General features: G+C 38.3%; 1 protein-coding gene across 1 annotated transcript in view; it reads left to right on the top strand.

The window, feature by feature from the left end:
* Nucleotides 1-6,421: 6,421 nt before the first annotated feature.
* CLVS1 (clavesin 1) overlaps nt 6,422-12,278 on the top strand; it is an 89,534-nt gene continuing 83,677 nt past the window's right edge. The window contains exon 1 of the mRNA XM_063393462.1: nt 6,422-7,035. Coding sequence (XP_063249532.1) covers nt 6,647-7,035 — 389 coding nt within the window. The 5' untranslated portion in view covers nt 6,422-6,646. The remainder of the gene's footprint in view (nt 7,036-12,278) is intronic.

The raw sequence follows: 12,278 nt of genomic DNA, 5'->3' as shown, positions 1-12,278 counted from the left end.
CATAACATATAAACCAGAAAGAAGTCAACATTTATATATCACCATTGCATTTCATATTTTTTTGAAAGATCAGAATTTTTCAAAACATGGAGTAAAAGAACTGCAAAATTAGATAAACTTCATCTTATCAAACATGCAGTACTGAATATCTTGTTTTGTTCCTTCTTCTGTATATCTTTGTGCAGATGTTGTAACAACTTTTACAGCATTTAGGCATTTTCAGACACCAATGTTATGATTGTGCATTATCTGATTTCTACATATAGCTTCCTTATGAGGCTTGGGGGCCAGAATTCATGTTTTGCATGCTGTTAATGTCTGCTGCAAGATGTTTCTATACTATTGGAGGAACTGACCTCTGTTCCATAGCAGCCAGAGTGATTGCTTGGTGATGCTTGCACTATGGCTGACATGGAAGTTCCTCATAAACTGCTGCTTCAGGCCACACATTCCCGTAGAGGTTTGCAGATTATCTGTGATTGGTGAATACTTACAACTTAATAACTGTTATTTGAAGAAAAAAATAACAAAACTCTTGATCTTAAGGCTGTTTTGTTTAGCTTTTTATTTCTATGTTGTGTAAGTTCTCCTCCTTGGCATGTGATCCAATTCTTTAATATTCAGGTAGTTATTAAGTTTTGCGCATTTTAGGTCAAAAGATAACAGGGCAGTTTTTAAATTTTGTGTTTGCTAGACAACCATGTCTGTCTCTCCTCCTGCCTGGCAGCTTGTAGTAATAGCAGGACAACTTCAGGTCGGTGCTGCAGACATGCCTGCCCTACATACTGTGCAGAAAGCAGTGAAGATCAGTTGAGTTTCTGCTGTGTTCTGTGCTGTGCCACGGCTAAATTACCACCACTGGACATTTAGATGTAGCCTGAGGGCAGTGTGTAACTAAATCAATCTAACCAGAAGATTGTAGAAGGAGTAGGAATGCATGATGTGTTGTTTTTACTGAACTGAAGGAAATGTTAGTTCTTGTACCTGAGCTGAGGGACTCTACCCTGGGAAAATGTGAGAAACCATCAAACTCCCCACACAGCTGTTACAGTCACAAACATTCACTATTTTCATACTGACAAGAAGCAACAAATCCCTAGTGAAGGTTTGCAGGAGCACCAGTACTTGGAGCAGAAAGACTTGCAATATTTAACTCATTTATGTTCACTGGGAGAATCTAGTCCCTCAGGAAAGACTACAGAGAAGTAGTGGTAAGGCCATAAGGCCACAGTTGGAATATTTTGTCCTCTTCTGGGCTCCCCGGTACAAGAGAGACATGAACTTGTAAGAGAAAGTCTGACAAAGGGTCAAGGGGATGATGAGGAAAGACTCCCTGGATGTTAAAATGAAGGCTTATGGCTCAGGAAGATATGATCTGTTTCCAGTTCTGTGAAATGTGTCCTCTGGGATCTCAGGCAAATCACTAAGGACTGTGCTTCTCCCCACAATCTGTGGAAGATGCCAGGGTCTCACAGCCAAGGGCCAAAGAGAGTCAGTTTTGCCCATTGCTCTTTTGAAATTGGTTCATGGAGCTGGGATAGGATCGTTTCTAGGTCTGAATATTTCACTTCCAGTGCAGCTTTCTACTAAGATAGCACAGGGCCACAAAGGGCCATAGGAACAATTCCTATAGGTACAGGTATGGATTCATCCTCCCCTGTCCTTATGGAGCCACCCCTGCTAAGCAGAACATAGCCCTAAGAGGTTTTCTAGAATTAACATCAAAATATTTTTCAAAAAGAAATTTAATGAGATGACACCCACACTCTGAGATAAAATCATTCTATATTACCATTTTCCCTCCCTCCCTGCCCACTCCCTTCCTCTCTGGCATGATTTCAGCAGCTAATATAAATAATATAATAAATGCTAGGAGTTAGGAATTATATAATGAGCCAAACCTTAGCAGTCATGCCCTTTAATACCAGGTGAGGATGAAATGTTAGTGCCCTCTCAATTTGAAAACTGTGGTAATGAAATCTCACATGGCAGATAACTTTGGACTGGATGGAAAACACTTGGTGGATTAAGAGACAGCTAAAATCTTTCTGGAACTGAACTGGATGGGGAAGGGCCAAATGGACATGAGGTGCTTAAAGAAGCAAGTGGTGTCACAGGAACTGGTGAGTGAGCAGGAACAAAATGATCCAGACAATTGCCATCATCACTGAAGGCAGGTTTTGGCCAATTTTCTAGGGCAGGCAGTGCAAATAGGGATTGAATGCTGACGCAGAAGCTGTCACTGAAGAGAGAGCAGTAAGGCGCATTAAAATCTTTGAATGAAATGTCCTTTGTATACTTCTGAAAAATCTAATTTTCATTTTAATTTGTATGGTAAATATTACCATACATTTTATTGTTATCTCTTTTTTTTCTTTTTTTTTTTTTTGAGGATCTTGCAAAAATATAAGCTGCTTGTATGAAAATTGTATCCCATTTTCAGTATGTTATCCATGCTGAACACTCACTGTCCCTTGTCATTCCCTTGCTGGGACTGAAAATGAATTAGCCAAAATTGTGTGTGACACCGTATTTTGGTGGAAATTTCCTCCTTGTTTTGATTTTAGTATGTTGTGTTTTAAATCTCTGTAATTGTTGGGTTTTTTTATTATTATTTAAGGCTGAATTTTGTTCCTTTGGAGGGATGATTTATTATAAGTGGCTGTGAAAAGACATTAGAAGAGCAAATAGTCCCTTGGGAACAAAGAGTCACAAGATAGAAAAACAGCTGTTGAGACTATAACACACTCTAGTGTGCCAATGCATAGCAATAATATTCAAAATAGGAAGAGAAGGCCAGTATCTTCATTTGGAAGAAAAAACAACCCTGCACCAAACCGAGCAAAGATGTAAACATGTAAAAAATTGGCAGATGGATCAGAGCTGTACACAACACCGGAAGAGAAGGAGAAATTGCCGTGTGTGGGAGGAGGTGAAAATGGAGATGAAGCTTCTGTTATATCTTGGGAATCAGAATAAATCAGAACCATTTGAGAAAGTGCAGCAACAGTTAAACTGGGTAGCTCTGGAGGGCTAAATTTATTGTCAAAGTTAGCAGTGGGAGAACCAAATGATTCACTGATGTATGTCAGGCTCCTTGAAGGAAATGGTGCTAGTGTGGATTGCTACCTTCATGGTTTGAACTGTGATTCTGAGAGTGACAAAATTGTTCATACATATTTCAGATTATTTTGCAATATATAACTTCACATCAACAAAGTGTTTTAGAGCAATCTGTTCCGGTGATAATCGGGGTAATCTATAGATAACTGTAATCCATGGTTATAGGTCAGCTCACTGTCAGGAAAGTCTGAAATGCATTCAAAATGGATCTTTTATTAGAATGAGTATCTGTAAGTTGTTTTTTGGCAACAACATCTGACAAGCAAGGACTGTGTCTCCCTTAACTTGGAATAATCCCAAGCATTTAAATTAGTTAAAAACAGTAGGAAAATTTAATTACAAAGAGTAGAATAATTTTTGACATTTAATAGTTGGGGAACCAATAAAAAAGGCCAGACTTTATTTCGAATTTCATTTTCTTCTGGAGCAGACTGCATTTGACCTTTCAAGGATTTGCCTTATTGCCAAAGAAGCATCTTGGTGGAGGTGGGAGACAGAAAAAGAGCAGAGGAAGGGACAGTTTCACTCCCATAAACTCCTGGAAAATGGATGAACCACTGGGAATTGTGTGTGTGTGTGTGACTGTTATCTGCTGCTAATCTTTGGATGTTTTAGTACAGATCCAGAGAAGGGCCACAAAAATTATCAGAGAGCTGGAGCATCTCTCTTACCTCTCTTATCTCTCTTACACGCTGAGGGAGATGGGGTGGTTCAGCCTGGAGAAGAGAAGGCTCCAGGGTGACCTCACAGCAGAAGTCCAGAACCTAAAGGGGGCTTACAAAAAAGATGGTCACAGATTTTTACTAGTGCCAGTAGTAACAGGGCAAGGGCTAACATTTTTAAACTGAAAGAGGACAGATTCAGATTGTATATAAAGAAGATTTTTTTTTTTTTTTTGATGATGAGAGTGGTGAAGCTCTGAAACAAGTTTCCCAGAGAAGTTGTGAATGCTCAAACATTGAAAATGTTCAAGGCCATGTGGAATGGGGCTTTGAAAAACTTGGTCCAGGGAAAGATGTCCCTGCCCAAGACAGGGAGGTTGGACCAGATGACCTTCAAAGATCCCCTCCGAACGAAAACATTCTGTGATTCCACAGTTTTGTGATTCTAAGCCACAGGAACCCTAAAGGTGTTGTGATTCATACTAGGTCCTAAGCCAGAGTTAATGCAGACCCCAGATAAGCTTCTTGCTTCCAGATCTCTGCTTAACACCCTTGGGAACACAGAATTTCCATACTCTACACCTGCCGTTAGAACTAGGGAGGGACCAATCCTGGCACCACAGTCCCCTAATGACAGTGTCACCCTTAAATAATTCTAGCTCTCCTAACTAGCTGATGGAGGCATTATAACTATATCCAAGATTTATGCAAGAAAATTATGATGTCACCATTAATTTGAGGTCTCTGTCACAAAATATTAGTGTGGTTTCTCTATGGCCTACTGTAATTTTACGTCAGTGGAATTTGGTTGATACCATTGGAGTTACTCTAATTTGTTCTAACAAAGGCAAGAGTAAAGAAAATAACTGCTACTTTATTTTTATGTAAGGAATCCACCTTTATTACAGCTCTAGTTTCTTTAAGAATTGAATAGCCTGCACTCATGGACTACCCCTCAAAACACAGGGACTTGTTTTCTGAAATTATTTGCACTCTGTAGTGCCTTTTCAAAGCTCTCTTTCCTCCCAGCTCTGCCTCTCCTCGAGTTTTCCCAGGCTGATCAATCATCAGATACTCTACTCTGCAGGTAGTTCTTTTCAACTCCAGCTCCACAGTGAATACAGAAGGAGGATGCTTAATAAACTCTCCTTTGTGTCACCCACAGAAAAGTCCAATTCATACTGCTGTTAAATGAAAAGCTTATCTCCCACCACAAATGTCCTTTAAGCAAATATGCAGAAACACTCAGTATTTAAATTTTGGGATTTCATCATTTGGCTGCAGCTGTGGCATCTAAATTGTAGTTTCTATCAATAACATGCAAGGTCACAAAGCAGGGAACAGAGGCATCCCTTGAGCTCATTGACTTCCAGGTCCTGCAACATAACTTTGAGCAAATCCAGGACCAAGAAATGCTTTGGCTGCTGCTCTCCCCTTTGTTTGATTTGAGAATGCTGAACCCAGGGGAGTAGCTGAATGAAATGGTTGTTTTGCTATAAATAATTCATAACTTTCCAAACAGTTTTCTTCAAATACAAAAAGTGAATCTTTCACTGAGGGATTCCCTTTGAATTTTTAAAACCAATTTTTCTTTTTCAGAAATTAAAAAGAGAGATCATTTAAGCAGTGTGGCGGGGGGAGGTGGGTGGGTTTGCTTGTCTGCTTTTGTTATGGCTGAAAAATTGTATGGGTCTTGATCTTTCCTCACACATATCACATTGGAACAGACCTTGATCTTGTTTCACACAAGTGTAGCTACACAGACTTCGATGACAGCCTCTTGCTAATTATGTCACTGAAATGTAAGAGATTCACTGTACCATTTTGCTCATACATAACAGCTTAAGCAGATTTTCTTCTAACACTTGTAAAAACAAATTCTAGGTAAAGTACGAAAATCAAAATGAAATTCAGAACTACGTATTCAAGAAAGCCACAATATACTGAAAAAAGGAATTTTGAATAAAACACATCTCTTTGCAACTAAAACACCAACCCTGCCAGATTGGATACATCAAGACCCTCATTTGTGGGAAGTTTCCCATGAAGACATACTGAGTGTCTATGGGAAATATTTCCAGTGAGTTTCTAAAAAGTAGAATTTATCCCTGGTATTGGTGGAGTTTTGGCTTTTTTAAAAATTAGTATTTTAGTCAGCGAAAGGGTCTTATTCAAGGAGACCTACAAGCTGATAGTACAGGTGATAAAACCAAATCAAAGAGTTGTTCTCCGTAGTATGATGAGGGCAAATCTACCGACTTATGAAGCTGAAATGCTGCTCCTGCTAATGGTGTAAAAAAATATTGTTTTTGCTGTTAGCATCCTTGGCTTGAAGTTAGGGATGCTGCAACTCCCACATTTCTGTAAGACAACTTTGAGAAGTGTATTCTAATAACAAGTTGATACAGCTTAGTATTAATTGTGAATAAATCCGATTGCTTTTCTGAAACCCTGAAAACATATATTCAAGATGTTAGTGACTGCCTGATCTTAAATGCATCCATTCTGAAATTATGTGACTGTTATCCTTCTACACAAAGAAATTTTATGGCTAAGTAAATTCAGAAATACTTTCCTACAAGCTTTATATACACATTTAATCTTTCTTTTATATATTTTCTTTTTCTTTTAGTAAGTGGTGGAATAAACAACGCTTTCCTTTGGATGGATTACAGTACATGTGAACTGCCTGTTATTCTCCAAGAATAAGAAAAGGCCTTTGCTTTTACTTGTTAAATATCATCGTGATAGCAACAAGCATCTGAATGGCTCACGTTCACAGTGGACCATCAACTGAATGGGATCAGCACTTCTACTAAAATATCCAAAGTTAAGGATTTGGAAAAGAGATTTTTGCAGAGATGACCCATTTACAAGCTGGACTTAGTCCAGAGACTATAGAGAAAGCCCGCCTGGAACTGAATGAAAACCCAGACATTTTGCACCAGGATATCCAGCAGGTCAGGGACATGATCATCACCAGGCCTGACATTGGGTTTTTACGTACAGATGACGCCTTCATCTTGAGATTTCTCCGAGCCAGAAAGTTTCACCAAACTGAGGCCTTCAGACTGCTGGCTCAGTACTTCCAATACCGCCAATTAAATCTGGATATGTTCAAGAACTTCAAGGCTGATGATCCAGGAATCAAACGGGCGCTGACAGATGGGTTTCCTGGAGTGCTGGAAAATCGCGACCACTGTGGCAGGAAGATTCTTCTGCTTTTTGCAGCCAACTGGGATCAGAGTAGGTAAATGTAGATAGTGTCCTTATCTTTTTACGTGCACTCACGCTCAACTCCTAATGGAATATTTGTGGCCATCTTTGAAGCAGCAAGGTCATTTTCAGCAAAAGATTTCATAACCATATCTCCATTACATTATAACTTCCATCTCACCTGATCACCTGTCAGTCCTCATTCTTAGGACATAGGACTATTGAGAGGTAAGGCTGCATCAGTGTGTCATATAAGTAGCTCATGTAGGGCTTTTTAAAAAAAAATATTTCCAAATTTTAGCCAGATAATGTCTTTTTGCTCTACGTACATTAATATCTATCATACAAACACTTCAGCTGTATCACGGACCAGCCAAACAGGTTGACAGAAAGCATCTCAAGACATATGGAGATTCTTGTAGTTCTCCTGGTGCAGAAGAAACTGACAATAATTATTCTATTTTCAGACTTTCAAACAGATTGCTTGTTTGTTTGTTTGTTTGTTTGTTTGAACCATTTTGGGAATTGCAGCCTCTGCTCTATTTCCACAAAGTGCATTATGATTTCTACACACTCTGATTGCTCTGTGTTGTTAGTGTGATATATGGGAGATTCACACAAAGCATGTTTTCTGTTCAGGCCATTTCTTTACAGAGTGGTATGAACAAAGATATCTCCCAGCCATTATTATAAAATATTGTCCTTACATGATAATGTGATTGGTTGGCTTTCACTATTTGAAGTGGTACAGAGAAAAGGGGCTAGTCCAGGAATTATCGTGTTCACGTTGTCCTCGTCTTTATAAGTTATTCCATACCATTTTTCCCACCTTCATGGTGAGATGGAGAAGTGTAATCAGCTGTAGAGTTATCATGTGTTCTGTTGAATCTTGATAAAAATCATATGAAAGAAAAAAATTCAGACTCAGGTTTTAAGTGCCATCAGTTCTGATGATTTCCAGGTAGGATTTTGTCTTGCCATGGTCTAAAGTTTTTGATGAAAACGTCTCATCCTTAGGTCAATTGATTGGAGCTTTGAATTTACATCATAAAAATTATTAAAGAACAATACACATATGCCTGCAATTTTTCATGTTATTTGTTTTCTGGCAATACCTTTCATTATTCTGTGAAAAGAAGGGTTCAGAAGTGTTTCTGATTTTCATTTGCTTGTGAATAAATGTACAGAAAATGATACAGAAGTGTTACTTTGCATAACCAAGCACGTTTGGTGAAATTGTGAACTGAGGGCAGTAATAAAAGTCCTATTAACTACAAAGAGGCCAGCAGTTTATCTCCTGTCCTTCTGAACTGCAAGTTTGCCTTTCTTTCAACCACAAAGCTCTTCTGTTAGCAACTGGCCTGAAAAGAAAGATGAATGCACAGGTATCTGGAATTAATAGAAAGCATCAGCTTTAGAGGACAGAAGCACTGTGGCTCTCCTGGTTGCATTAAAGGATTTAGGTATTACATAGAGCCAATTTTGGATTTCTGATCCCTCAACAAAATGAATCTTTGTGATTCACCTTGTACATCAGGTGTCCTGCTTTTGGAAAGCTGAGCATGCTGGTGTCTAAGGCTCCTGCAAGGAAATTTTGACAGAATAATAATTTCTGTCAGATTTTGGATTGTATTTTTGACAAGATCTTTAATATGCATCAATGTGTATGTGTATGTCTGTGTGTGCAAAAACCAAAGCAAAGCTGCATATTTCTGAGAATATAATTTTAACCTTCAAAGAAGAAAAGCTGAGGCAAATAGCATAGGATGTACTTTCTAAGATGCCTCAGTGGCATTAAAAATCATATGCAAATTTTACTTCAGTTCAGCCACTGAACCTCATCTCTTCCATGGATTCAGATTAAAATAAGTTTTTTTCTGTGGGCTTTTGTGACACTCCAGGTGCAACAGGGATTTGAGACAGGATTTGGGCTGTAAGTAAATGGATGTTCTACTTTTTTGCTGTTTAAAGGCATTAACAAGAGGAAAAGCTGTTAAGGAGGAGGAATTGGTGAGTGCAATGTCCTATTAAGCAGCATGGGAGCAGGTTATTGACCAGAAGAAACATAAATTCTACAAAAAAAGTTCAAATAGGTATTGTGCACAACTTACATAAATGTATCTTGGGCAACCTTTCTGCAGATGTGTCTTTAGTGATGGCAAGATATTCACAAGCTCACATTTCAGCTGAACACAAATGGAATTGGCTGTGATGTTGGCATGCGACTGGTTGTGCCTTCTCTTTCTTTCTCATCAAATTCTAATTTAGGAGGAGTTATTGGTAAAGAAATAATAATTTTTAAAGGGTTTGTTGAAATCAGAATAGCTATAGTCCATAAATCAATTTTTCAATCCAGACATCCTTACCTTTTATGGACCTGGGAGTATGGTTTCTGTTGGTATAACATGTCATAGAGGCAGAAGAAACCTTTAAACTTTCTGTGCTTATAAATATATTTATTTTTAACAGGAAATGTCATTATTTGTATAATATGACTGCTTGGACAAATCAGATCCAAGATGTTTCTAAGGTATTCCCTTAGAATCAAAGACAGAATTTCCATGCAAGCTTCTAGAAAACATTTGTAATTTCAGCCACCAGAATGTAACAGATAGAGCTGACATCTCCAGCAAACTAGATTTTAATTTCCACTCTCAATGTTTCCAGCTTCAGCTTCCAGCTGCTAGATCATGTTAGTTTAAATGTACCACAAAAAATATGACAGCTTCCCATGTTTGTACTTTTGTGTCCTGACCACGTCACATTTAACCTATTTTTGAGTTCCCTGGGGAGGCAGCACTATAGGGTAAGTCACTGTCAGGCAGCAAGAAGATAGTCCATTAGTGACTCTGCAGCAGAGGTTCTTGGGGTTTAAACATGGGGAAAGTAAAACAGCTAACACCCTTTTCCTCAAGGAAAAAACAACTTTGTGTTGTCCACAAGGTAAAGAGCACAGCTCTGAGCAGCCAGCACAGCAAAGGTAATGTTCTGCAAAACAATCCACTGGCTTAATGTATCACAATACATTTAAGATGCCAAAGCCTGAACAGTTTTAGGTTTTTTACTCTCAGAATTAGGAAGATTTTCCAGATTTAAAATACTCTTCATCTTTCTTTTCTGGACTGTTCCTATCATTTTAGGAACTTGAAACTTTAGGAAGTTCTTATCAACTTAGAAGCAGTAGTTGCTAAGGTGCAGGTAGATGAACTGAATAAATTTTTTTACTAATAAATCATCAAGTGATAACCCTATCTCATCTGTTCAGTAGTTTCCTCCTTTTAGACACAAGATTGTCACTCTGTTTTTAACTACTCTATCCCACTTTGAGCTCATGTTCAGCTCAAATTTGCTTTCAAGTCAGTTTCCTAAAATACAAATGCCACTGGTAAATGTGTCATACATCCTCATCCATAATGTGGGCACAGTCTAGCATGTGATTCATGCTCTTGTGCAGAGCTAAACATGTCCTGCTCCCCAATTATCAAATCAAGGGATTTGTGGCATCTGCAAAGCTCTCTGGCAAGAATTTCATTTTTGTTTCCACATAGTTAAAAAATATAATGATGATTATTTTGACCAAAACCTCTTTGATGACAGGGAAAAAACCACAGGGGATGATAATTCTTATTGCCAAATCACTAGCTGAGATCTATCACGGTTTCAGAGTTGGACTAATTTAGCATGTTCTGCAGGGGTTTGATTTCTCTCCATTGTTCAGGCAGATTTCTTAGAGATGATGTAATCACTTTCTCTCTAGATCCTGCATAGTATATTTTGGATCTGTTAGTTAAAGTTAGTAACATGTTCAATACCTTAATTTTCAATTATTCAATATTGAATAAATGAAAATGAGCAGATGAATAGAAAAGAAAGAGATCAGATAAGTTCCATTGCGAGGGAGAAAAAACCTTTTGAGCTATATTACTGTACACTAGTATAGGGGAGGGACATTTTTCACTTTGATCAGAACTCAAGGTGTGAACCCACCTGAAACCCACAAAGACTTTACTTACACCACTGCTTACAGAGCACCTTATTTTGAATGCAAATTTGTGCAGTAATAAAGACAGATTAGGATGTCAAACTGATCATGTAATTAATTTGTTCGATTAAATAATTTGCATGAGAAAAAAATCCAGTTTGTAAAACAAACAAATGCATACACACAGTTTTGATTAGACCTGAACAAGGATCTCATGTAAAAAAACCAATGTTCCAAGTGCTGGAATACAAATACTCTTTCTCACACCTTTCCATCTCATCACTCTCACCAAATCTAAGCCCTCAGCAAATCTAAGCACTTCTCTGATCCACCTGCAGTGAAACTGAAGCTTTTAAAGAATTTAAGTAAGAGGGTCTTCTCAGCTGTTGGATTGGGGAAGCCTTCAGTAACTTCCACAGCTGTTCCTACATTTGCTATTCTAATACACTCTGCTTGTACACCAAGAAGATGGAGCTTTGGGTGGACAAGTAATTCAGCAGAGGGTGTTCATTAATCTTCCAAGCAAAAGTGTTTCTTTCAAGGCTATTCAGCCAAAGTAAAAATTATTTTTGTGTAGAGAGCCTGAATGACTCCAATCACGTTCCTCTGCAAATGGGGCTTGGGGTAGGTGGCAGAATGTTTTTCTTTTTTTTTTTTTCAGTAAGATGGTAATTAATTTCTGTCTTCATGTCTGTGCCTGAGAAGCTGTCACATAGCTCCAAAAATTCTATGAGTCAGACAGAGAAAACCTGCTGCTTTGTTTACAACATACAATCCCAAGTCCACTGCTAGCCATAAACCATCTTTTATTACCCAGGGAATCTCAAATGCCAGATACTTACTATTCTGTAGGACAGTGTAGTGGGGCTAAAGGGAAGGGAAATATTCTGACATAGAGGTAAACCAACAGCTATAAACATTTTAAAGGATCGTGATAAAACCCAAGTATGTCCTTCCTGGGAATGCTCAGAGTGTTGTCATCACAAGGATGTTATCATCATCAGATCCTGTTGGTATAAAAGAATACATCTCAAGTGCTGGTTGTAATATATTTCAAGCATAGTCTCAGATGCTTAATAGAATATGAGGGAATAAACATCTGTTGAGACTGATTTACAGTCACAGGCAAACTGTGGCAATAACTCAGCCTGATGTGTGTTTATCATGAGAGATTACAGCTGAAGTGCAGCCAGCCCTAACACCATAATGATTTTTGCACATCAAGTCTTTGGGTTTGGTTAGGAGCTATAGTGATTCTGTGTTGGGAGATGTTTACAGTAATGCAGATTGGCATC

This window comes from Prinia subflava, chromosome 1 (assembly GCF_021018805.1).
Source record: "Prinia subflava isolate CZ2003 ecotype Zambia chromosome 1, Cam_Psub_1.2, whole genome shotgun sequence".
NCBI lineage: Eukaryota > Metazoa > Chordata > Aves > Passeriformes > Cisticolidae > Prinia > Prinia subflava.
This window is presented reverse-complemented; position numbering and strand designations above follow the sequence as displayed.